General features: G+C 39.4%; 2 protein-coding genes across 3 annotated transcripts in view; both read right to left on the bottom strand.

The window, feature by feature from the left end:
* znhit6 (zinc finger HIT-type containing 6) overlaps positions 1–12,036 on the bottom strand; it is a 45,082-nt gene extending 33,046 nt beyond the window's left edge. Inside the window, exons 1-4 of one of the 2 annotated variants that reach the window (XM_026147485.1) lie at positions 11,574–12,036; positions 11,085–11,150; positions 8,304–8,410; positions 8,109–8,194 (exon numbers count right to left, since the gene is read on the bottom strand). In XM_026147485.1, the coding sequence (XP_026003270.1) occupies positions 8,109–8,194; positions 8,304–8,410; positions 11,085–11,150; positions 11,574–11,689 (375 nt within the window). In that variant the 5' untranslated portion in view covers positions 11,690–12,036. The remainder of the gene's footprint in view (positions 1–8,108; positions 8,195–8,303; positions 8,411–11,084; positions 11,151–11,573) is intronic. The other variant, XM_026147486.1, reaches the window with a different exon arrangement.
* A 2,181-nt stretch (positions 12,037–14,217) lies between these two features.
* The window catches only part of col24a1 (collagen type XXIV alpha 1 chain), an 87,837-nt gene continuing 74,442 nt past the window's right edge, over positions 14,218–27,612 (bottom strand). The window contains exons 46-60 of the mRNA XM_026146179.1: positions 27,355–27,408; positions 26,553–26,660; positions 24,274–24,381; positions 24,045–24,152; positions 21,685–21,738; positions 21,512–21,574; positions 21,215–21,268; positions 20,989–21,024; positions 20,061–20,096; positions 18,345–18,371; positions 17,468–17,533; positions 17,193–17,361; positions 17,003–17,112; positions 15,808–16,038; positions 14,218–15,446 (exon numbers count right to left, since the gene is read on the bottom strand). Coding sequence (XP_026001964.1) covers positions 15,300–15,446; positions 15,808–16,038; positions 17,003–17,112; positions 17,193–17,361; positions 17,468–17,533; positions 18,345–18,371; positions 20,061–20,096; positions 20,989–21,024; positions 21,215–21,268; positions 21,512–21,574; positions 21,685–21,738; positions 24,045–24,152; positions 24,274–24,381; positions 26,553–26,660; positions 27,355–27,408 — 1,371 coding nt within the window. The 3' untranslated portion in view covers positions 14,218–15,299. The remainder of the gene's footprint in view (positions 15,447–15,807; positions 16,039–17,002; positions 17,113–17,192; positions 17,362–17,467; positions 17,534–18,344; positions 18,372–20,060; positions 20,097–20,988; positions 21,025–21,214; positions 21,269–21,511; positions 21,575–21,684; positions 21,739–24,044; positions 24,153–24,273; positions 24,382–26,552; positions 26,661–27,354; positions 27,409–27,612) is intronic.

Raw genomic sequence — 27,612 nt, 5'->3', positions numbered from 1 at the left:
AATGGTTAAATAACCAAAACCACACAGCTGAAAGAAGTCAAGATAAACAAACGAGTTCCAAAGCACACACCTGACCCTAACCTGTGAGTGACATCTGTATGAACAAGATTGGGAGCCAGTATTTTCTAGTATCCTGATAATTCCCATTAGTTCTACAGTACTGTGGAAAAGTGTTAAACCATTCCTCATTTCTTTATATTTTGGTTCCAAGAAGCTAGCCCTTTTTTTCCATTTAGTCATTTTGTTACTAGTGGTCTGCCACCTAATGATAAAACCTAATGATTTGTTCCCATTTTGCAGTGCAATTTAAAAAAATGCCAAAGAAAACACAGCAAAGCAGGAATAAAAATAATATTTTTGCACCAACAAGGTGATTCCCAAATAACACTTAGATGAAAACTTGGCACATCGTACACTGAGGAAAGTGGAAAACAAACGAAGTAGTGGCAGGACTAAAAAAAGCTATGATAAACTGTCCTGGAGAAATATGAAAAAAATCCAACAAGGGCCTGACAGAGGACCTGAAAGACACATCTGGTCCTTCAGTTGGTCCATCTACTCAGGTCTCATGGGGAGGATGAATCCAAATTTGACATTCTTGGTTCAAATTGTAATTATGTATAGAAGAGGGCAAAGGGAGGAGGGGTACAACAGTGAGAGTTACAGCCATCTGTAAACGGCAGATGCCCTGGCATGGTTTGAGTATCTTGTCTAAACTGATGGAATTATAAACATAGAAAAATATTTTTAACAACTATGCAATGCCATCTGGAGAGCATCCAATTGTCAATGGCTTCATTTTTTTTCTGCATGAAATGATCCCCAACACATTTGGCAATGCAGTAAAATCATACCTGGATAGAAAATCACAATCTGTCATGGACTGGCCTTCCCCAAGCCAAGACCTCAACAAATATTGAAGTGGCTCATCTTGAAAAGAGAACAGAGAACATCCAAAATGGCCTGTATTTGTATAGCGCTTTACTAGCCCCTAAGGACCCCAAAGCACGTTACACATCCAGTCATTCACCCATTCACACCCACATTCACACACTGGTGATGGCAAGCTACATTGTAGCCACAGCCACCCTGGGGCGCACTGACAGAGCTTTGTCCTTCAAAAAGCCTGGAGAACTAATCATGAAGAAACTATGAGAAAGCCTGTCTAAGAGAATTCAGACTATGTTGAATATTAAAGATTGTCATACGTCTGTGAAGGTTCTCAGTCATACAGGTCATCATAGTTTAAGGAGCTTGGAAAGAAAAGCATCTGGACTTTTTAAAGTTTTCTTGAAGACGTTTCATCCAAGAAGCTTCTTTAGTTCTAAGAGCAATTGGTGGACAGTTCCAGATTTTAAACCCTATGGGAGTGTCCCCAAGAGGGTCATGGACCTCCTATTGATCCTCTACCTAATCACATGACCCAAGGTGTGAAATGAGGTGTGGGTCACAATCAGCCAAGCTATCGGGTGAACCCACCTAGCCCCACCCTGCCACGTGATTTACTGAGGTCATATAGCCCAGGATGTGAGTGGGCATTAAGGCCTCTGGGAAGGGATCTCAAAACTGGATTATAGATGGCAGACAGTTGGAGTCGTAAGCCACCGCCTCTGTTCAAAGATGGTCGTTCACAGTGGATTACGAACCTTCACAGACATGCTCGTTAAAGACTGTCATACCAAATACTGCTTATTAGAATCTCATCTCATATAGAGATCGAAAATGTGACGTCAAAACCGCAAAGGATTGTAGGTACGAGTGGCAAGTGGTACTAGCGCACGCAGGCTTTCACAAGAAAACAGTCACACAGCGATAAAAAGAAACACAAAGAATGGCAAGAAGCTGTTGTATTATTAACTGCAAAAGCTCGTCGCATGATAGCCACGGGAAGCCGACGCGTAACGGTTTTTATCTGATTCTGTCGTGGAAGAGAAATTGTTCCAACCATGTTTCCGAAGTAACAAAGAACTGACGGATGGCCTGGATTGCAGTCATTCGAAGACCAAATATAACGTTCCAGCACACTCCAGCTCACATGTTAGTCCGCTCCAAGCATTTCCACAAATGTAAGTCTTCTGTTGTAGTCATTACATAATTTATCATAACATAATTGTTGATGTAGGTTACAAATAAGTCTTATATTGATTTGAATTCGTTGCGCTATGCTGCTTTGTTCACTGTGGCTTTGCGGGCTAATGTTTGTTGTGTTTTGTAGGAAAACCAGCCTACAAAATGCTGGAATGTGATCCAGACTGAGCACCCTCTATCAACCTGGATCATACTGAGTTTAAAGCTGCTACCACAGCCAGATTTGATCGGTTAAGAGAGAGAGCGAGATCAAAACAGCCACGAAAAGTCCTGCATATATGTGCCCAAGTGTTGTTTTCAAGCAATCAAGTGATGAATAACTGTTTTCCAGTATGTTGTTTTGATATGGGTTTTTTTTTTTTTTTGCACAGTTGACTTGGTTTTCACCAAAGCAGCTAATAAAGCACAATGGAATACAATTTTGCCTTTTTCTTGTAAGATTCTATAATAGAATAAAACAATAATGCCAGTTATAAATAAAGACAATAAATTGAATGAATTACGAAACACTTATTTTTATTTCTATTGGATCTGAAAATGTTGTGTAATACTACAACCTGAAAAGACAAATAAATTGCGTTGGCCTGTACAGGAGGTAAAGAAAAAAAAATTTAACAACAGCTGTAAAATGGAATAGTCCAAATCACCAAAGTAAACTGGACCTGAGCTTGTTGCAGGGATCTGAAGATACTAAACATTTTGTGAGTGTATGCACTCACACTTGGGACCATAAAGTTATAAATATGTGCGTGATGAAAGCTGTGCAGCACGGTAACATCTTTAGTCCACTCTGTATGCTTGTATGGGTCTAACCCTAGGGCTGCTCGATTATGGCAAAAATGATAATCACGATTATTTTCACTGAAATTGAGATCTCGATTATTTGACGATATTTATTTAACAATAACAATGTATTGAATAATGGCTTTAAAGATTGTCATAAAATAGTGTGCAAATACTGATAACAGTGCAAATGTTTGCAATATAAAAAATAAATGAAAAATGTAAACATCTATGTTTAGTGAACTTTGCAGTGTTGCTCTGTGGTGCAGCTACGACACTGTAGCAGAGTTTACACACTATGTCTACTTGATCCACGTCTGACTCCGCGAACCCATAATGTTTCCACACCACTTAAGTTTTTTTTTTTTTGTTTGTTTTTTACCTCTTTTCAACCAGCGGCAGTCACTCTCCTCTCCAAATAACTTCTGCTTAGCTTTCCGAGCTTCCGCTTCCCTCGGGTCCCCTTAATCAGTGGTCCCCAACCCCCGGGCCTCGGACCGGTACCGGTCCGCGAGTCGTTTGGTACCGGGCCGTGAGAGTTGAGGCTCAGGTGTGAAATGTATAGTTTTCAGGGTTTTTATCGGTTTTCAGCGTTATTTTGTTATCGTTTTTATCGTTTACTCGGTTTTCCTTGGTCTTTTCACGTGTGTTAGTAATAATGTTTTCGGTACCGGTACTAGTTTTATTTTGTCGTATTTATCTGCGGCACCTTAAAGGCCGGTCAATGAAAATATTGTCGGGCATAAACCGGTCCGTGGCGCAAAAAAGGTTGGGGACCGCTGCTCTTAATTGTTGTGACACGTGTTCGAAATGCAGAGAGGTGCGCTCGATTTGCCACACGGAGCAGCGCGAGAGTAAAGTACGAGGGAGGGGCTAATAATCGGCTCAGTCATTTTTAATGATCGTTGAAAGCCCAGATCGTAATCGTGATTAAAATTCGATTAATTGAGCAGCCCTATCTAACCCTTTCACTCCTTTGATTTTTACCTCGTACTTTTTTTGTCTTTCGTCAAGTCTGTCTTTGTACGGACCTGCCGTGTTCTCCTTCGTTTTGTACACAACCGTTTTTGGGGCAAATAAAATGTAAACATGGTGCTGGAAATGCTAGCGCTTGATGCAGTGTTTTGAATTTGCTGCCACTCGTACCTAAAATGCAACGCGTGAAAGTCACGTGGTCTGTCAATCTCTGTTTTCATAGAGAAATATAAAGCAATGAGGGGTCCCTCGAGGCATTATGAAGATCCCAAAGCAAGTAGAACCAAACAGCTAGTAGACTTTAAGAAATATCTCTGCAACATACATCTAACAAAACAGCTGTCAATGAAACAGGAAATGGTGTTGAAGACAGCCTCTATTCCTAGTAAATAACAGATACGTTGGATCCTAGGCTGACCTTCCAGTTCTGTGAAAAAGTCGTTGGGGCAAGGGGGTATTGTCACGGTACAAATACATCCAATTACCAAACATCTGTTTTACGCCAATAACTACAGCTGTGTGAGTTTCATTAGCAATCAAACCAAAGATGGCCTGAACTCCTACTGCCCTCATCTAAATTTGAAAAGACAAGCATTTCCTTTCTGGCTCCTTTATCACTTCAGATTGGCAGTAAGAGACAGTAAAAAAGATTTATTAAAAAGGTGCGGATATACAGGGCCAGTAACAGATTACCGCACTTGCAATGTTCTGGAGAAAAACCCAAATCCCAGAGCTCATCATGCGCCAAGCCTTTATCTTTCCCTGAGAATAAGCCTCATTATTTTGATTGATCTATAACAGCTGAAGCAGTGACTGCTTCCCATAAAAGAACACAAATTACTTCAAGCTATCAAATGCCACTTGAATTGGGCTGCAGTAAAAGAACAGGTAATAGCTGGTATGAAGTATTACACAAAAGAATGTCAGTGGTTTGAAGAAAAAAAAATGTTTAAATTGCGGAACTGCAGCCACAAATTACACAAGCAAAGCAATAAAAGCACAAAGAGAAAAACACTTATGGGATATTGGATATGTCTGATGTGGATCTGACACTATTATTACTTTAAGATGTATATATCATATCGGTACATTCATCGACCATTTTCTTAGGTACACCTGTTGAACTGCGCATTGACCCAAATATATAATCAGTAAATCAAATCACAAGTACAAGGCAACGAAATGCAGTTTGCATCCATCCAGAAGTGCTCTAGCAATAATATAGATATATCACAGAATATGGGTCTATTATAGGTAGAGCTGGGCGATATGAGATTTTTTCATATCACGATATGTTTTTTTCATTTCAGGCGATAACGATATCTATCACGATATAAGCCAAATAACTATATTTGTAAGATTTAAATGTGCCGTTGCTCACAAGTAAAATGTGAAATAATCAGCAGCTTGTTTTTATTTAAATATTTATTTCCCATAATAAGTTCAACAGGGTAGATGTACTTAAGGAACATGAGACTTTTTCAGATAAATAAAGGCAAATATTGCAAACTACACAAAAGGCAGCCGCTAAAGCGTTTAAGTTTCAAAATAGAACAAACGAAACAGACTAAATTGTCAATTCCACTTAGAAACAAAATATTAATTCTAAAAATAAATCTTAGTTTGTTTTACAGAAGAACAGACAAAACTGACTAACTTTTGTCAATATCAAATAAACTGAGAACTAAAAGGAAATTCTCAATCTCTCCTTGTTGTATAGCTTAGCTTTTCAAACAGTTTTAACAGTTACTTTAGTCTGACAAAAGCCGAATGACGAATTAGCGCTTCCAGTCAGAGACTGAGGCTACGTCCACACGTACACGGGTATTTTTGAAAACTGAGATTTTCCGTTTTCGTTTTAAAAAATAATCCTGTCCACACATAAAGGCAGAAATGAAGGAAAACGCTGCTATGAACATGCCAAAGCAGCAGGTGGCGCTAGATTCCTAACCGTGCAGAAATGTTGGCCAATCAGAAGTCTAGAAGCCTCGGTGGGAAAAAGTAAACAAAGCTGGGGCATAGAAGCAGAACCGAGTCGTATGTGTGGAGGGACAGTAACTGTGTGTATATGTAAGCATTTAAACACTGCAGAGAGTAGAATTAACAGTAACAGTATTGTAGAAATTCATTTCACCGAAACAATAACGTGGCGCACAGTGTGACGCATGCACCAGTTTATTGTATTTCCAGACTTGCTTTCGGCACAATTTACAGTGCACGCTACTCTGTTTTTTGTCAGACTTGAAATAGCCGAAATACCTTCACACTACGGAACTTCTATGGCTCTTCCGTTCAACAATCTCTCCGACGTTGGAACCATCATCTGTTTTCTCTTCGGTCACGCTCGGTTGATTTTTCTAGTCGGCACACTCATTTCCTCCATTACGCGCTGGCTGCTTCCCAAACAAACACACGTGCGGCTTGGCACTTGTGCTGTACGTAACAAGTCACGCGACGTGACGCTGCGGCTGTCATTGGTTCGGCTCTGCGCTACTTAGTTTGGATTGGCTGACCTTTTTTTTTTTTTTTTTTTTTACTTTTTTTTTTTTTATTTTAAGAGGACAAGAGCGGCGAGGTACATCGCGATAGCTTAATTTCTCTATCGAGTAAAAGTTATATCGCGATACATATCGTTATCGTTCTATCGCCCAGCTCTAATTATAGGTATGTTACAATGTACAATGGAGGTTATAAATATGGTTAAAAATATGAAAACTATACAGAAATATGAAATATGAAAACTATACAGATTGTAGATATACAATTGCGAGTATTAATAAACAGTTGTAAAAACTATAATTATTGTATTGTACAGTATGATTGTCTATCCAGCATTTCATCTCAATGATCTCAACTGAGATCATTGAGATGGATATGGATAAATTATGCAGTAGTTAGTTATATAAAGTGCAAGTGGTTGTAAGTTCAATGGTTCAGTGTTATTATTGTATGTATGAGGGTACAGTTGGCCATTTGTTTGTTTTGTCCAATGTGTGTGTGTTCTGTTATGGGCGATCGTGGCTCAAGAGTTGGCAGTTCGTTTTGTAATCGGAAGGTTGCCGGTTCGAGCCCCGGCTCCGACAGTCTCGGTCGTTGTGTCCTTGGGCAAGACACTTCACCTGTTGCCTACTGGTGGTGGTCAGAGGGCCCGGTGGCATCGGTGTCCGGCAGCCTCGCCTCTGCCAGTGCGCCCCAGGGTTCAGTCCCTGCGTTTAATGTGGGTGCGATGTCAGGAGGCATGGTGATGGTGAGGAATATCAAATGAGGATCTTTACATGTGTGTATTGCTGCTGACCATGTGAATTCCTTTTTGAGCCAAGTGTTCCCTGATGGCTTCTGATGGCTGCTTCCAGTAGCATAATGAGCCATGTCACAAAGCTCAAATTATCTCACGCCAATGTCATGATGATGAGTTCACTGTACTCAAATGACCTCCACAGGCACCAGATCTCAAATCAATAGAACACCTTTGGGATGTGGTGGAACAGGAGATTCTCATCACAGATGTGCAGCAGCTGCCTAATGCTACAAATTATGAATCAGAGTTGGAGGAATGCTTCCATCACCTTGGTTCAATCTGGTACTAGCAAAGTGTATTTAATAGAGTGTCAACTAAGTGTATGTGCTCCACACTTTTAAAGGGTTTTGGCTTTTCTACAAGGTTTCACCAGGGGTCATAAACAGTTCTCCAACAAACTGTGCTTATCTGTTATTCTCCTCATCAGGTAGCTCCACATGTTTGATTTGGCAGATTTTTGACAACTGTCACACTTCCTTATGAAGGGATTTGGGTCTTCTCCCAGATTTAAAAAAGGGATTTTTTTTTTTGCTTGTTAGGTAAATATGTAAACCACTACACTATTGAACCAGTCTATTAGGACAAGATGAATAAAGGTATATGGTTCTAGTAAGCACCATTATTTTAAATAGCACACGTCCTCACCAAAGCAACCCACCCTATTTTAATTTATTATACTAACATTTAAAACTCATATTTAAATCTTTTTTATGTTTGTAACATCATAAAACAAATAAAGGTATACATCTCCCCGAAATATTTTATTACTGGGCTTACTCTGAGGGGCAGAACGAGTTGAATTCAGTGGAAATCTAAGCTAGAATGGGCCACAATTATTAGTGTTTGTTACTAAAAACAATACAAGAATTTATCTGTACTCCATTCTGAATTCATGCTCACATATGCCCAAAAATTTAAAACAAAACAACATTCAACACACTAAATCTATCAACACAGGGCTTACTTTGACAGTGACACGAGGAGCCTGGACGAGGTTGTCTCTGGTGGCACCATCAGCAAATCGGCCAGTATCCTCTAGAAACCTGTAATCTACAGTTGAGACAAAGGGCCAATGGTAATTATGAAAATGAGAAAATAGCACATTTCTATGATAACACACATTAATAGAATGACTTATACCAGCAAAGAGGCTGCTCACCACTGAGAAGTGCCATTTCATCAAATTGTGACAGTGTCACAAATGCTGTTTTATTTCTAACGCCACTGCATCCTGAAACTTCCTTGTGCTTCTTCACACACGGCAAGCTACAAAAGATAAACGGACAGTCATGGTAGGCAGTCATTTCCTTATTCAATTCAATTCAATAAAACTTTATTGATCCCAAAGGTTGACCCCGAAGGAAATTGAGTTTAGGTTGGAATGATTAAGCCAGTTCACAAAAAAGGGCACTGTGTGAAATGTAAATAAAAACAGAATGTAGAATTGTGCTAGTCAATGTAAACCATAAATCCTTGCCTGAAAGGGAGCCAAAGAAAAATGTTAAAAACAAACAAACTGTACTGTTTTTTTGTTTTTTAAAATAACCCAAAGGAACATTGGGTAATACTGCCTGACGCGGGATGTTTGACATTTTTAAATAATACAAGATTAAAGATGATTTTGGTAGTCAACTAACCTGTCAATTTCTCTTTGATCATTCAACGATTATTTCAGTATCTCACCTGCTCAACTCTGTGAATCACCCTGTTGTCTCATCCAACAGCAAATTAAAATAGTGACCCAGGGAACACATGAATTCAACTCAAAAGGACCGTCAAAATAAAAGTAAAATAAATACAAATATTAAGTCCAAAATAAGAAGTTTCCAAAGTTTACAGATAAATCAGTTCATGGATTCACAATTGCAGTGGACATGCTCTGGAGTGAGGCTTGCTCTTATCTTTGAGATGATGTTCCCAGCTGCAGCTGATAACCAGGCTAAACATGCTCTCTGTCATGACTTCAAGTGTTGTTTTTGAAAGATCTTAACCCTTTAAAGCTTGTACCATGAAATAATTGCCAGGAAAATCCTAATTTTTCAAAAGAAAAAAAAAAAAGGAGTATTTATTTAACCTTCTGACGTTAAAAAATACAATAAAAAAAAATCTTAATTTGTATAAATTAGTTTCGATTTGTATCATATTTGCTACACGTTTGGCATTTGTTTAAAAATATATTGTGCAGTTTATTTGGGGTTTTTTGGGAATTGAACTGATGATGCAGAAGTCTTAAAAGCTCATGTATAAAAGGAGATCTACGAGGCGTTGGGGGGTTAAATATAAAAACGTACACTCCTTCACACCAAACACAAAAACCTTGGCATGACTAGGCCAGTTTTCGCACTCTTGCTGAAAGACGGATATCTGGCCCAAGTCATACCAGAGACTGTATTCCTAGAAACTATGTAAAAGGAATGCTGAATGATGCCCAAAACAACAGGCAACAATACGAGAGTGGAAAGCACATTTGTTAGCCCCCGTCAGATAAATCTTAAAGAAATGTTTAGCAATATAATTTTTGTACTATTCAGTATTAGAAGGTGAAGTTGTAAATGCTTTAGCATCGACAGAATTCCAAGAATGGGCAACGGACCATTGAGATTTTGTGAGGCATGCTGTTCTGAGGCATGCTGATGCTGGACATGAATCAAAGGAAAGTTCAGAAAGTAAAAACAAAAACACGGCCATCTGTCAGTCATCGATAATATTTATCTGCACGTAAGGGTAGAAGATGTGGAAGATTGTAATTCTTAGGTTACCGGGTATTTTTTCCCTCTGTTTTTTTAAATAGCGATGGAAAACAAATGGAAGACAGAATTATGCTATCCCAGTGGAGCTTTAACACTACAAACACAAAATTGTCTGTGATGACATTGTAAATGTTATGTCTCTTTTTTTTCCTGCATGAAATCTTGGACCTAATAAATTAATAAAAAAAGATTGTGCGATGTGATTAAATGAACAGTTAACTTCAAAAATGTTGGAACCATTTTCCATCAGTGCAATGGCCAATCTAGAAGGTAGTCATTTCAGCTTTTTGCCAATGACAAAAAGCTGAAACTACCACAGCACTATTAATTGCTTGGCTGAAAAAATGGGAACCTCTGGTGTTATTGGCTATGGGTCAGACTCTGGCAACTAGTTTACAAAGGACTGCCATACACAACCCGCTAACTCTGTCATGAGTTTCTTTGGACAACTTGTCAAAATGTCTGCTTCTCAACTGCACTACCTTAAGGGAAAAGAGGTAATGACAAAGGTTTCAGAATTGGGGGTCCATTCACAGGTGCAATTTGAAATGAAATGATCACAGCCCAAATACAGTTTAGAGTGTCCACCACATACCTCAATAACCATTGAGGAATAAGTGCCATTTCTATATACAGTCAACAGAGTATGAGAGCTGGAGTTAAAATGTGATTGGACCTCACTTATGAATGCTGTCCAGTACACTCATGCATACAGAAGTACTGTTTATTCTATGACAGTATTTAAAACTTAATTGACATAGATGACTTAAGATGCCAAAATCTGTCCTTTTCCATGGATTATTATTATTCCACAGCACCACACTGTGCTCTCTGATAGGTGAAAGCAAACAATGCAACACCAGTGGGACACTTTACAAGGTGAAAATGTGTTGCAGTTTTAAATTACTTCACAATAAGGTCACTTTCTATTCCACTTAAAATATTTGTATATTAACAAATTTTTAAAAGAGTATCAATAAATCAATAACAGCCACATCCTGGAAGATGGTCATGAAAGAATAAGAGAATAAACTTCTACATTTTGAATTTATAAAGGTCTAAAGAGGTGAAGTCACCCAGTGGTTTACAAAAGCACAATTAGTCCTAACCACATTATGGATAAGCAGCTTCGTTTTTGTGTGTATTTGCTGCTAAGGCTTTAGCACTTAATCAGAGGATATTCATCTCACCTGCAGGAATGAGTAAGGCAGGCTGGACACCTGTACTTGGCCTCCTCTGATCCGCAAACACCACAACTGCAGGACATACAACACGTCAAACTGTGAGTGTGTTTAACAAGTAACGGTGCTCAACACGCACACATAACCTGTAGTTGAGCCAGAAAATGTTTTGTGTGACAAACTTTAGGAGATATACTTAATATATACTAAAAGGTTAAAGTAAGTGTTAATAAACGAAGAAGAAACAGAGTGAAGAGTTTGGCTGTGGTGGTCTCACTTGAAGCTAACTAATAGCCTGCTAACTTCATAACTGCCTAGCATAAACATATTACGATAAGTAGCATCTGGTATGGGACAGCAGATGTATCTGCTACTCGGTTAACAAATATTAGGATTATGCCGACTCTGAGAAGTGAAGCTGAGCAAACAATCTTTACAGCAAACGCAAAATATTGTCCTAGTTTTGTGGCTGAGCTGCAGTCGGTTTAAATCGCTTACCTGGAAAGAGACATCTTTCTTTTCTTCCCTCTCTCCTCTTCTTCGGTGCTGCTATTTTCGACTTTGTTCTCCGCGGATGACATTATGTGTGCTGTTGGAAGAATTACTGCGCTCATAACGGGAGAATTGTAGTTGCACGCGGACGAAGCGACACGCCGGGATCAAAACAAATGCTCTTCCGCCCCGGTGCCAGCACGTGGATACAAGTTCCGGTTGGAAAATGTGCTCATTGGCGCCTCTCGGTGTCTGCGCGTCAGAAATGCATCCCATGATCAGCTCGCCAGCACTGTTTTTGTTGTTGTTTGTTTGTTGTTATTTTTGGTCTCTGTGCCTGCCAGTGTATCCAAGCTTAAAATAGATTGAAAATAGACACGGATAATAGAATATGCAAGAAGTAAGAGCAATAATGGGTCGCTGGGCAGGATAGTAGCTACATCAGACCCTCTCACAAGCTCCAGCACTTATTTGAGTTTCTTTTCTCACGAGATTTCTATGTGTGTTTATATAGGCTGTGTTTATTAAAGGAGTGAGTGATATGAATTAAAGAAGATTTCTTTAAGCTGTGTGTGTGTGAACAAGAGGGTACATGCCCATGCACCATATTCAACATCCCTCAAAAAACTGATCAGCAGTTTGGAAAGAAAAGTGAATTCATCCATCCATCGATCTTCTTAATCACTTCTCTAATTGAGGATCGCAGAGAAGCTGGAGTCTATACTACCTGCACTCCCTGAACTGGTCGTCCTATTGTATGACCAAAACATAAAAACAACCATTCATGCTCACATTTGCTCCTTGATTTAGAATAACCACTTAATCTAACATGCATGTCTTTGGACTGTGGGAGGAAACCACAAGAGGCACAAGAGGAAAATGCAAACTCCACACAGAAGGGCCTCAGTAGGCCACTGCATTCGGACGCTATTACTGTGATTAACCGCTGCATCATTGTGAATTAATTGAATTCGTTTTATAAAATGACAGTGTCACTTTTTAAAGTTAAATAAAGACTTTGAAAACTCATCAGATCTTAACTGGAAAAAAAATCGCGCTGGATATTTATACTGATGTGGACTGGGTAAACGAACGAAAAGATGCTATATCAACTGATACCCCAAAAGGTGAAAAAATGACACAGCAGACTAGTCCATTTTGGGGCGTGCTGAAAACATCAGAGCATGCTCCTAATGGCATGACAGATGGTACCCTGGAGGAGCTTCACTCAGATCTGTACATGACTGCGCTGCTGAACAGCGTGAGAAGCAAACTGACAGAACTTCCAGAGCCGTTCTATTGGATTCAGGTCAGGCAAGCGTGGGGGGGCAGGCAATGATGTTGATTCATTCATCTTCCAGGAACTGCCTGCTTCCTCTCACCACATTGTTGTGCACCAGCAGGAAGCCAGGACTCACTGCACCAGTATAGGATCTGACAATGGCTCCAAGGATTTCATCCTAATATCTAATGGCAGATGTGTCGAGATGCCAGACGATGTTACAGGCAGCCTAACACTCTTTACAGTTTCTCCAGACCCTTTTACGTCTGGCAGATGTGTCCAGGGTAAACCTACTCTCAACTGTAAGAAACATGAGGTGCCAATTCTGGTTTTCTATGGCAAATGCAATTAGGGCTCTACAGTGTTGGGCAGTGAGCACAGAGCCCACGGCAAGATGTCAGGCCACACGCCACCCTCATGAAATCTGTTTCTGATAATTTGGTCAGACATTCACAGCAGTGGCCTGCTGGAGGTCATTTTGTAGCTCTGGCAGTGCTCATCCTATTCCTTCTTGCACAAAGGAGCAGATACAGGTCCTGCTATTGGGTTAAGGGCCTTCTACAACTATTTCATCTTTCTTAGAGAAACAGTCTGTCTCGTGGAATCTCCTCCTTATCTCTTAAGACTGCTGGGAGACACAGAAAACCTTCTGGCATTGGACATATCGATGTGCCATCCTGGAGTTGAACTACCTGTGCGAGCTCTGTAGGGTCCAGGTATCACCTCATGTAACCAGCAGTGACACAGACCTTGCCAAATGCAAAACTTGTGAAAAAACAAAAGAGACGACGAGGAAAAGAAAACACCTGTGGCCTCCACTTATAAAAACCATTCCTCTTGTGCAGCTCGTCTTATTGTTGCCCCGCTAGTGTGCCTGTTGTTAATTTCATTAACACCAAAGCAGCTGAAACCCCCTCTGCTACTTACCTGACCAGATTAATATCCCAGATTTGATGCTGATTAAAAAGTGTTCCTTTAATATTTTTTAGCAGTGTATTTTTATGGTTGTAACATTAGGGGGGAAATTTTTTACTTAAGTAACACTGGGTGCAGATCTCAACCTGTTATTGTGCACATCTGAAACTGATAATGAGGTATTACTCCACCACTCTTTATAACAAGTATGTCCTTCATTCAAAAAAAAGGTAACAAAACCACATGTGGATAAAATGTCCCATTTATTTGTTTCTAAAATTATTTTTTATTTACACATTTGCATCCAACTTTGTCCTCCACAAACTTTATATAATTACACTTAATTAATGGTAACATAACTTAAGAGTATGATGACTGTTTTCTGTGTTTTTTGATTTTGTCCTCCCGTAGCTGCATTTGACTTCTGAATGAATTTATAAAGCAGTATGATGAACACACAGTCACACACACACACACACACACACTTCAAACATAAATACTCCTCTAGACCGAGCTGTGGTTGACCAAGTAAGCAAGTTCTCTGAGAGTATAACTTACTGTACCACAGTAATGTGACCAAAAAAATAATAATAAATCTAAAAACAAACCAAAAAAAAAAAAAAACCAGGTTATAAATAAACATTGAAGTATGCTGTCAATATATACACAGGAAACGTTGCAGCACCAATGATAGGTTTCCCCTGAGGAAACTACCACATAGTAGGAAAAGCTATGAAAATATGTTGTGTATCAAAAAATGGTTCATAAATTAGAAGTGACCAAATCAACATAAGCATTCAAACAACATAACAAATTCTGATGTAACCGGTACATACAAAACAAAAGGTAAAAATGACTAATTTGACTATTTTTGAAAGCAGGTAGAGGTAGAGTACCATCTGTCAAGATGTACAGGTCCGACTGGATGGGACCGAAGACAAAAACATAATGAAAAACAATATCAAATATAGCCTCTGATTGGACAATGAAATATTTAAAGCACACACATTTTCCATATGCTATTGCACCTTTAGTTAGACAGTGCCCTCTGCAGAGGCCTGGCATGATCCTTTGGATTCGACCCCTTCCAAGGATGGTGTGTTTGGGAGTTGAAGGGGTGGAACATGAGTGAATGGCAGGTTTGAGTTTTGGGTTTTGGACAGGCTGCTGCAATGTGAGGCCCTACCCCCGTCATCAGGAAGTAAAATGGGTCCATATGCAGTGGCCCAATGCACCTTTTGAGTGAAAACTAAACAAATACTTTACACATTGATTAGATAAATATCAGTATACACTGTCCTCTTTGGCATGGGTGTTCCACAGAGACTGATTTCTCCCAGGTAGAGCTGCCTGCCGTTCGATGTTGGGTTTTTGTTAGTCTCACAGTAAGTCCTGCTGAAGCTCTCCAGCAAATGCAACAAGCTCTCAGGGATACAGTCTGCCTTGCTGTGCCAGCATCTCTTTGGTAGGAAATTTTAAAAATCTGCGGATTTAAGTGGTTTATAAAAGTGGCTTCGATGATAGGGATGTTGGTATCAGAGGAAGCAGACTGGACCGATTTCTACGTTTCGCTGACTGTTGATTTGTGAAGTGGGAAATTCCTCTATGTCTACAATTGGTAGCTGACCACTGTCCTGAGTATGGAAGAGGAATCGTGACTGGTGCCAGCTGCCATCTTGGATCTGGAACAGGACAAATGGGGGAGGGGAGCAGATTCTATTTATTTGTGGTAATGACTTTTAGTAAATACAAAAATATATATATCTTTAGGAAGTTCTTTAAAATTCTGCTGTCACCTATTTAATTACAACCAACAATTTATCACCAGCATAAAGAATATATCAGAGCATATCATCAGGATATCAGTTTACATTTTCAAATCAGTCCCAGCAAGTCATAATTTCACGAGACAGTCCTATTGATATGCAGAATTATGTGTGGGTTTCTGTAAGAATAACCACAGAAAATGCTCACGACTAAATCAAACTGCCCTAACGACGAAAACAAAGGCACTTTTTTTTTTTTTTTTAAACACCACATTACCTTGCACTCATCTTGTAGCACATGTGGTTCAAGTAGTGTGTCTTTCTCAAACATCTGTTTGTTCCAGCCACGAAACCGAAGCCTGGTGTTCTCTTTGTGTCCACTGGAGCTGAAGCTGTCTGCGGTGCTGGAGGGTTGGGAACTCAGGCAGTGAAACGTGATGCTTTGGCTAGCCTCACTGCTCAGTAAATGGAGAAACTTCATCTGGACATTTCCTATGTCAAATACCATCTGTTGGAGAGAGAAAGTGCACAGACGGTGTAGATTGTGAACACTATAGCATCATGTCAAAAGGAAAACAAACCAGTTTAGACTTGGAAAAAGAACTGCTGATGCTCACAAAGCAAGAGATGGATATGCAAAGAGCTGGAGTGAGAAGTATCATCAAGAAACTTGGAGACAGCCACACAGTACAGAACAACCCTGTCAATGGAAGGAAGTGAACATTTTCAAAGAATCTGGAAAGAAAACCAGTGAGAGATGTGTCTAAAGACCCCAGAGCAACTGCCAAGACAGCAGTGAGTTACTTAGCCAAGTCAAGAAGTAGTATTTAAGACAGTAACTAGAACCCTGCACAGGAATGGACTAAGAGGTTGGAGACCAAGAAATACTGCACTTCTTCAGAAGAGACACCTTCAAGCTAGAATGAAGTATGCGAAAGACAACCTGGAGAAAGATTAAGCAGCCTAGAAAGGTGTTCTTTGCTCAGCTGACACAAAACTAGAACTCCTTGGCTAAAGAGAGTACAAGGAAGTACAACCCTCTGTCATAGTTTTATAATTTTGTGAATAATTTTGTTTCAGTGTGCAAAGTAAAATAATATAAGCATAATGCAGTATAGCAAAATAAAACTAACTCTAAATGAATCAAAATGAAACTTTTCTTGTACCGTCAGTGTTAAATACTATGGTCTGAATCAGGGGTTGGCAACTCCAGGCCTTGAGTGCTGGTGTCCTGCAGGTTTTAGATGTGTCCTTGATCCAACACAGCTGATTCAAATGTCTAAATTACCTCCTCAACATGTCCTGAAGTTCTCCAGAAGCCTGGTAATGAACGAATCATTTGATCGAGGTGTGTTGACCCAGGATGATATCTAAAACCTGCAGGATACCAGCACTCAAGGCCTGGAGTCGCCCACCCCTGGTCTAAAGTAAGAGTAAAAGAGTCCTTTTTTTCCCCACTCGTTCAGTGTTACCTTATCAGTTGACACTGGATGTAAACAAGTCTGTCCCCCTGCTGTAAAGTTGCAGAACACCTGGAAGGCATCAGACGTACAGCCCAGGTTTGGATCAACCCAGAACCAACCTGAAAGGAGAAGAATATTAATATTAAGACCTGCTACCTGTGCAAAATAGTGTCTTCCATGTATGGGTGAAGACACTCACCGTCTTTTAACTTGTGCTGGCAGTCCAGCAGGTCTTTACAGACACGAGCTGGGTTCTCCTTTGTCCCGAGAGGCTGTTTGATGCTCTCGATCACACTGCTCAAATACTGTAGAGTCTTAAGTACTTCCGTGTTCTGGTCTGGCATGCTCATCTCCATATTCTGGAAACTCTAGTTAAGTACGAGGATGATAACACTGTGAACTCTCAAGTTTTAACCTGACTTCACAAATCTACTAATCCATAACTTCTCTACCCATCCTTATAAAGTGCTTCACCTCAGTCCTCAGGGCATCATTGGAAGCGGATGGACTGTAGACTGCTAAGTCGTCATATAACACCCTCTGTGGATTAAGAATCACCATATTCAGTTCAATGAAAACAATTCAGTGCCTTCATTATTAAACTGAAAGATTTTAATCTGTCAGCTTGCTCATTGATTAAAGTAAATATGGCAGCAGAAAGACATGTCCAGTTTAGTGAGAAAACTTTAACAGCGTCAGTGTACACTTTAATACCACACAAGGGCAGAAAAATAAGTCTTGGATCAATAAACAGCCACATTCTTGATTTTGGCTGCGGGAAAATTAACAAATTCCCCTCAGTATAAACACCACAGCGATCACTGAATGTGTGTACACAAAAAAGGCAGCTGAGTTGTTTTAGGGGGGTTCTTGGAACTGTTTGAACAGGAAAAGGTCATGTAGAGAGCAGAAAGCTGCATGATATCCAGAATCTGGGACAAACAAGAGTAGCCACGCCAGAAAAGGCTTTGTCAGTGCTACTGAAAAAACAATCACAGAGATCTTAGTTATTATTGACATACACCATTTGTTGGCTCATCTAGAGTAAGACAGGAAACAGGTGCTTGTCCTGGTTCGTTCATACCCTGCCACTCAGAAAAAAATGGCTTGTATTACTTATTTTTTACTAAAACGTTTATTTAAGCTTGAAAAAGCACATATCTTAGGTTTCAGGAAAGAAGAAAGAGAGAGATGTAACTCATTTACCCCCCCAACCACAATGAGATATAAATACCTACAGGCTAGGTAATATATATTCAAGAACTGTACATCATTACAACATCTGAATTTTACATTAAAGCAAGACTCCTGCTGTCTAGGCAATCTTGTCTGCATTACACAAAATACTTACTGTTGGACCAGGAGCGCCAGGGGGTCCCTGGGGTGGTAGAAAGAAAAGGACAAAATGAGTAACACACACACAGAAATGATCTCATTGTGGTTGCCATCATTTCACTTTTTGGTTTGTCATGTATGCGCCAATGGACTCTGAAGAAAATGTACACTGCAGGAAAATGGTAGAGTGTACAACCACAGAACTGCCCTAACCCCAGCTCGCCATGTCATTCTCTGAAGTCTTGAGTCCCTTCTCACTTCTTTACATTTTGCTTCCAAGGAGACAGATTTGGACTCCAGGCTTTCTGTAAATCTTTCAGAAGTTTTCTTTCGACACTGGCTGCTTGTTCACTTATTTTTAGTCTAGTTCTTGCGCTTGAACATTTTTGGAGGAATGTTTTGTTGACGTTGTTTTTTTGTCTGTTTGTTGAATCATTAAAGCATCAAAGAAGCATCTAGTGTTATGTATAGACCAATTTTAAATTGTTGCCGTCCCCAAAACACAATTTGTGGTGAAGGTGAAGAAGAAGAAGAAGAAGGTGAAGAAGAAGAAGAAGAATGAAATGAAAACAACGGAATTAGAATCAAAACAATGGAATTTGAATGAAAACAATGGAAGTTTAAAACAAACAGAGTTAGAATGAAAACAACGGAATTAACATGAAAACGAGTAGAATTATAATGAAAACAAAAGCATTTGAATGAAAACAATGGAAGTTTAAAACAAACAACAGAATTAGAATGAATAGAACAGTTTGAATGAAAACAACCGAATTTCAATAAAAACAACGGAATTAACATGAAAACAACAGAATTTGAAGAAGAAGATTATTTGAAAGGGTTTCTCCAAGACTCAGGAGGTGAAAAAGAAGGAGGTGAAGAAGAAGGAAAAGTATGGTCAGCATAAAATGTTTCTGCACTTTTGCAACAACATAGTGAGCTATTAACTTAACATAGTATCTGAAACTTATGCCCTTAAGAAACAGGACAAAATCCAACAAAGACCTGACACAGTAAAACAATGGCAACACCAAATTTGAATCTAAATCATTATCAATATGTAGGGGGAGAAAGTCAGGAGAGAGGTACCACAGGGAGCGTCTACAGCAAACTGTAAAACATGGTGGAGGCAGAGATTTTGATCTACCATGCAGTACCATTTGGAAAACATCTGATTATCAAAAGCTTTTTGACCTTATTCAGCATGGAAATGATCCCAAACATGCTGCCAATGCGGTGTAATCATACCTGGATACACACAATGATGTCAATCACACATGGACTGGTCTCCCCAGAGACCTCAACATTATTGAGGCAGTGTTGGATCATCTCAACAGAGAACAGAAAGAAAGGCAGCCCAACATCCAAAGAAAAGCTTTGGATGTTCTTCAAGAAGCTTTATGAAGTTCAGAGTGTGCTGAAGAATAAAGGTGGTCATACCAAATATTGATTTTCAAACACATTAAAAGCCCACAAACTGAGTTTTTGCCTTTCATACTATATTTCCATGCATGTTTGCACATTTCCATAAATCCTCGCATCTATTTCTTATTTTCTAATAAAATATAAAGGAATGAGAGGTGACTCAAAACATTTGCACTTCTGTATATTTGACCTGTGAAAACTCTCATTCATAATTGTTCATAATCCAAAATAACAGTGAAGTATATACAGTAGTTCTGTGTATACAGTAGGAATCATTCTGTAAAGTGATAGTGTAGTTAGCACTTACTCTGGGTCCAGGGCTTCCCTGTGGTCCCTGAGGCCCCTGAAAGAGTCAGGCACATAGAAAATACGCATTAAAATGGATAAAATGATTACGATACACATACACTTCTACATAAATAACACACACGACGAAAAATAAAATAGATTAAATAAGTGCAGCCTCACAGTGAACAGAATGGAAGAGATTCGTGATTCATCTTCCTTCGAGCGCCTTGAAGCGACTGTTGTTGTGATTTAGCGCTGTATAAATAAAATTGAATTGAACTGAATCCTTCTGAGATGCTCTGTAGAGCGACAGTAGTATCACACACATACTGCCCCCTCTGGTGGACTAGGGACAAAACATTGGTGCAGCTGAACTTCATGATGTCTGTAAGTGGGATCTCAAGTCCTTTATATCCATACCATATTGTGAGCACATTTTAACAGCATCTGAGTAAAGCCTAGGATTAGAGGCCCATTGAGTACAGTGTGTTTGCGTGTGGTAGGGTGAAATGCAGAGGGATTTGCAAAGAACTGACAAACTAACTACCACAACTGAGAAGTGACTGTGTGGATTACACTGCGGCTTTCCCTGCTAACATTTTGTCAAGGCACTTCCTCAGCATTGTTTACACAAGAGGGCCCCACACTGCGCTCCAGGAGAGCGTGCTCATTATGACTCAGCCATAGCCTTAGCCTAAAGTGTCATACAGCACCGACACTTTAAGAAAGCCGTATAAACAAAACTACCACTACACCCTAGCTCACATTCATGTAACTTTCATCATCTACAGCTCTGTTTTTACACGCACAAACGGCTTTGAGGTGGCCGCTAAGACAACCGAGTGTTTCTCAGTCAGGAATGTTTGACACTTTGGCAGAGTGCAATCATGACATAATAATACAGAAGACTTTCCAGGTTTTGATTAAAGGGTTTGATTTCATCTCACCATTTCACCACCGTTTCCTTTTGGACCCCTTGGCCCCTGCAAAAAAGGATAACATAGCATAAAGACACATACAGCACTGTATTCCAATCTGTATTATCAATTAACTGTCTTTATTGGAAATTAAACAATACATACAGTGAAAGTCTGAATGTCAGAGTGTAATAATTCCTTTTTCTTTGTACAAGTCTTACACACACACATACACAAAATGAGAAAAAAAACCTACAGGTTTTCCCATTGGACCCATTTTTCCTTCAGGGCCTAGAGGTCCAGTGAAGCCCTGGAACAAACAGTGACATTGCTGAAAAAGCAGTAAAAACATCTATAAAGACTTCAAGGTGTACTGCACATGTGTCTACATTCATGTTCTCTTCATAAACACTTTGACAACAGGGAACAAAACAGAAATGTATTTATATTTCTGAAAGTTCTTTCCTGAGTGGGATTTGATTTAAAGCAGTACTTCTGAAGAAAGCACCATTGTGTGCCTACCTGGTCCTATTTCAGTTTCTATTAAACTCACCAAAGTACCCATAGGACCTTTAGGACCAGGGAAACCTCTCAGTCCTAAATCACCAGTTGGCCCCTGTTTCAAGGAAAAAGATATTTGTTATTTCTTATTCTAACCTACTCTCCTGTTATTTTTTATCGTTTTTCTATATGCTCTTAATACATGTTGGCCACTCAGTTGTTTACCTTAGGTCCTGGTAAGCCCTGTAAACCAATCATGCCCAAATCTCCAGTTTCCCCCTATAAAAAACAAAAAACACAATATGCAGAAGATGGCTCTTTTAAAAAAAAATTCTCTTATGTGATGTAATCGGGGCTGACAGCAAATCTCTCAACAATATCCTCAGTAGAATTACGGAGATTTACTCATAAAGGTGGGTGCCTAAGACAAATAGGTCTTAAGACACATGCAAAACATAAAGCCAACACTTATTATTGACAATAGAAAATAAGTTGTTTATTTCTTTCTTCTCCATTGGAGAAGAAAGGAACTTGATATTTGTTATTTAGTATACTGAACATCCAATAGCAAATCTCTAGCCCAAATTCTGGGCCCCATAAGTCTGAAGGCATTTTTGAGGCACAAAATGTGGTTTTAGTGTCAGGGCTACAGTTAGGTTTAGGCTAAGGGTTAGGCATTTTTGATGGTTAGGGTAACGGTAAGTGGCTAGGGAAAGCATTATGTCAATTAGATGTCCTTACTAAGATATAAAAGGCAAGTGTGTGTGTGTGGAGGTGGGGTTGATTTACTTGATTTTTCACCCAGTTTTAATACCAGACACAACAGGGACACTAGGCAAGCCTTATAAAGACCCTTCTTTTCTATTTCAAAAGAACTGGGGCACACACAGAAGACTTTCTGTCAATCTGCGGCAGTCTCAGTGCACACACTCACATGACCTAGACACACTGTGAGGGGATGGATGTCTGCGTCCTATCCTGTGTCTAAGCACATGCCTTCCAGGGTGGCAGACAGTGTTTGTACAGCCAGTCTTCCACATTCTTTAGACAGCTCCACTTTGAAACCGGTGACTCTGGCCCAGAGACTCTATTGACTAAAATGTGTAAAGGGATCTGACCCAAGGGTCTGAGTCTCCTCTCAGTTTCAGGAGCATCAGTGGAGATAACTATAGGAGGGGAGAGCAAGGGATTAAATGCTGTTTCTTTTTTCTTCTTCGGGGAGTTACATAAGTAAAGCAGAGCACCTCTTTTTCAGGTCCCTGGAGTGTGAGGATCTTACATAACTTGGCCTCACCAAGTGGAATGTTTCCATTCCTAGTTTCGCCCAGATAATTTGTTACTCTACTCAGGTTGGAAAAGTGTCAGGCACACATTGAAACCTCCCCAAAGATTGGCTTCATATGTCCCTGAAGCTATATTTAGAGAGGTATTAAAGAATGTATATAAGCTTATAAAGCCATATTTCAACAAGTGCATTCCAGTGGAAAGTAATGTATATACTCTACCGGGTACATGAAAAAAAAAGACATGACAAGTATCTGTGAAAAACACACAGGCTGAAATAAAAACTGTATAAATGTGAAGATTAAAGAGTTACAAAATGCGTCAGGCATAGAATTAAAAAAAAAAAAATCTATATTGTATCTTGATTTAATATTATGCGATGGAGCTAGTTAATTTGATTTTGTAGCACTGTCTCTAAATGTGAATTCAGCTACCAGCATCCTGGTCCTGGGCCCCAGCATTGTGAGTTAGATGGAGCTTGAAGTTTTGGTTTGTTTAGGGGTTACAGTTCATTTATTTAGCGTATTTTGTTGTATTCCTTGTTCCTGGCTGTTTATTCCTCCCTCTGTGTTTGTCCTCTTGTGTCTAGTATTCTGCATTTAGTTAATTTATGTGTCTGTGTTTCCCATCCGTTATCACACTTCTTGCCTCCCCTGTGCCTCGTTGTGAAGTCTTAGAATTTGATATTCTCGTCTTTTGATTACTTCCTGTCCTGCTTTGATAGTCCCTCGTCTCTTGGTCACTGTGTGTAGTTTTGTTTCCCTTGTCTTGCTTTCCCAAAGGAGTTTCAGCTGTTTTCCCCAGTGTTTCCAGTCTCCCTAATTACCTGCTGCGTGTCTATATATTCTCTGAGCCTCCCTAATGCCTCTCTTATTGTTTGTTTTACCCATGAAACACCAGCAATAAACACTGTTTTAAGTTTAAGTCCTGTCCTGCATCAGAGTCATAATCCTGTCTTCTAAACACTGTCCATGATGAACAGAACTGATCCTCAAACATACAGTTAGAGCCAAATGTTTTGCACACTGAGACTGTTTCTGTGCACCACTGCAGTGGATTTTAAATCAAAAAAACAAGATGTGATTGAAATGCAAATTTTAGCTTTAAATTATCTTAAAAAGAGTTTAACGAAAGTTTTTAAATTAACTGTTAAGGAATTACAGCTGTTTTTATATATAGGCCTAATTGTATGTCAAAACTTTGATAATAAATCACAGAACTACCACACAGTTTAAAACAAACGTTCTCAAGTACTATTAAAGATTGACTTCCATTTTAGGACTTTGCTTGCATGTACTCACAGACAGCCCTTTGGGTCCTGGGTCTCCTTTCTTTCCCTGGTCACCTGCAGCTCCCTTCATGCCTTTGATTCCAGGGCCCCCCCTGTCTCCTGGTAGGCCAGGTTCTCCCTGATCCAATAAAAGGTCAATTAAACAGTTTAGGTGCATGTCACAGTAGCATTTTATCTCACCGGAGATGACTTTCTTTTTCACAAAGAAAATGGGTCTTTATAATGATTAACATTTCCACCTTGTGACCTGGCGGTCCCCTTTCTCCAGAATGTCCAGGAAGTCCAAGTTCTCCCATTGGACCTGGCCGTCCAGCAGGCCCTTCCAGTCCCACTGAGCCCCTCTGACCCTACATACACACAAGAGATGATTGAACAAATCTTTGCCAAGGTTAAAAAGGTACTAAAGTTAGTGTGCTTCCTCAAAAGGCACAACACAAAATCCACAAAACATTATGCCACTGTTTAAAACACTACTCTACAATAGTAAATGACATATATAGTGACACATTTGAGGTCTATCTTATGGGTGCCTCTTCTGTTTAAATGTTGCTATTAAACAAATGACACTCAAACTTCTGACAAAGCAGACAAAACCACAAGCATAGTCCTCTGCAAAAGCTAAACACAAGTGTATAAATGCATGTTGGAAAAATCATTTGGAACTTGAGTGTTAGTGGAGAGGGTTATTTACTGATGGTAAATATTGACATCTACTACAATTAGCTGCTATAGAGTACAATGAACACTATTTCCAGTGTTTCATTATATAAACAAAATTCTAAAATTGTTGTGTTGAAGCAATTTTAGAACACGGGTCCTCGACAGCGTATGTCTAAAGGCTGTCCAGAAAACCTGTTAGTGAGTTGTTTTTTACTTTGTAGACCACAGTGGTTTCCTGCTCCATCAGCAGTGTAGGTGAGGCAGCAGGGAGCCTGAGATTTTAGAATAACACACTCAGTGAGTTGTTGCCTCCCATGTGGCTGACAGTGAAGAGACAGGATACTTTAGGAATTTCGGTGGAATTACACCACCAGTGGTTTACTGGATGAAACCCACAGTATGCAGGTGTTGGCAAACCCTTAGATAAACCAAGGTCTGAACAATTTACCCTTCACCTTTCCCCACATACAGGAATGCGGGTAAAAGGGGCTATGTGCCATTTAGAAATCATTTTAACTTCTAATCAAAAGAAAATGACTTGGAAGGTAAACATAAATTTGTTGAATTTGAGCCCGAAAGAGACGGATTTTAACTTTTCAACTAATTTGCACACAAGAGGGTCTGTAAATGTCACGAATGACAGACCAGATTAAACCTAGATAACAACATCCATGGACATCTGGTACTTGGCATGTGATGCATAATCGGTTCATCATTTTATCATATTAGAAATTAATGTTGTGATTCTTTTTAACATGAGCATGAATTGTTAAGTTATTTCCAAAAATTTCATTTATGATGTCACAGTGAATTCTGTGCCAACTTAGGCACAAAGGGCAAAGACGATAACGACAAAAGGATTTATGAAACCTGACAGTTTTTTCTTGGCAGCTTGAGTGAAAAACTAAAACTGATTCACAGAAAAGCTGAAAATTATTTGAAAGGGTTTCTCCAAGACTCAGAATCAGCCGCTTTTAAGCAGCAGTTTGATTTAAAGACTTGAAGTTAAGGAGTGAAGAATGTCCTTTATCAAGTAAAACAACAACGGCCCTCTACTACAGCAGACCTGAAAATTTGCCTTCTTGTGGAGCTGAAAGTAAAAAGTGATGCAATGTCAAATCATTGCATTACTTTTTACACAGCAATGTAAGACATGTTACTATATTTAAATTAGACAGATATAATTTTAAGGGATTATTCACGTTCTTTCAACACCAGTGCAGTTGGGGATGTTACCAATGGGAAACTGTATAGTTTTAGTTCATCTGAAAAGCATCAATGGCTAAAATTAGCCTCACTAGACTTTCATACAACATTATCTAAATGAAAGCCAGACCAGTAGGACTTGGCTTTCCAACTTGGCTAAAAGGCCTTTTGCACGCATGTAATCCCAGTCCACTTTGGCTGCATATATATTTGGAGAGGCCCAAAATGAAGAGGCCAATCAAATCAAACAAGACATTTAATGATCAGTCCAAGTCTCCAGTCCCACTCATACAATAACAGATGGAAGGAGCTGGAGTAAATCTTTGGTCACTTGCAATTCCATGAGTCCCATTTGTTGATTTTTGTGGTGCTACAGAAAGCACGCCGCAAGTCTCCAGTAAAGGAACTCCCCTGTTGACAGTTTAGCTGTGCAACTACGTCTTTCGACTCCTTCTGCGACCAACATTAACAGTGCTCATGGTGAAAAACATTCAACTGAACTCTGCTTTTTAAATATATTTCATTAATGTGAGACTATTGAATTGCCTAAAATAGTAAGCTAATCAATTACTTAAGGCTACCGTAGTTAGCGTTTGCTATAATGTTAATCCCAACACCAAGGAAACGCTGCTGTCTATATGTCACCGATTACCTGTCGACCTTGTTTTCCTGGGAGTCCTGCTAAGCCAGTTGGTCCCGGGGGGCCATCAGGGCCTGGATAACCCTTCATTCCTGTGAGCCCAGGTAACCCAGTCGGCCCCTGTTAAATGACAGTGTCAGTTTCAGCCAGAGGGGCATTTAAAAATACCATCAATCTTTTCGTAAAACATCACTTTCCGTCAATAATCTCGTGACTATATTTACACCTGTGATTCTTCCTCTGATGCTTAGCCTGAAGCACTGAAGTCCACCATCTGGATCGTTAGAAATTACAGTAAAATATTTATCCTGGTCTTCTCTGTCTTCATATTTGTCAGTTACTTTGTCTTTCAGTTACTTCGTTTTATTTTGAAGGTTGGTTTTCTTGTGTGTCTTGCTCTGGGTTTTGTCTCCTGTCTTTGTTCCTTTCCTGCCTGTTTATTTCCAACTGTGTCTCATTGTCAGTCATCCCTAAGCCTGTATGTCTAGTCTTGTCTTTCTCTTTGTGTAATCATCTGCTCCCAGATGTCCTACTTTTGTCTTTAGTGCCTTCCTCATAGTTTGATTTAGTTTAGTTTTTGCATTTTTATTGCAATCATGTTGGGTTTTGGCTTATCAAGTTTTTTAAATTAAAGCTCACATCTGTTTATTTTCTCAATGATCACTGTTGATCTTGTGATTTTTTTTCTTTTAAAGGAATGAGAACCGTGTAGACATATGCAATAATTTGATGATGCAGAAGGTTCTCAGCTAATGTAAAGAGGCGGCTGCTTCTCTTTAGGCCATTCACTTAACTGAGCTAATATGATGCTTACTTCAATGCCGGGAGCTCCAACCAGACCTCTTGCACCTTTCTTTCCAGCCAAACCCTAGAAAAACATAAACATGAAAAATAACATGTGCATTAAAAAGAAAACACAAATGTTTTAGTATATCACTCTCTACACAGTAAAAATGTGATTTTTACTATACTTCACAGAGAAATGTTTCAGATTTTAGTGAAAATCACTGAATACTGTTGCAAGAAATGTCCAGTTCAAAACCTTTATGGATACTTTAAAACCATAACAGCT

This window comes from Astatotilapia calliptera, chromosome 17 (genome assembly GCF_900246225.1).
Source record: "Astatotilapia calliptera chromosome 17, fAstCal1.2, whole genome shotgun sequence".
Classification (NCBI taxonomy): Eukaryota; Metazoa; Chordata; class Actinopteri; order Cichliformes; family Cichlidae; genus Astatotilapia; species Astatotilapia calliptera.
This window is presented reverse-complemented; position numbering and strand designations above follow the sequence as displayed.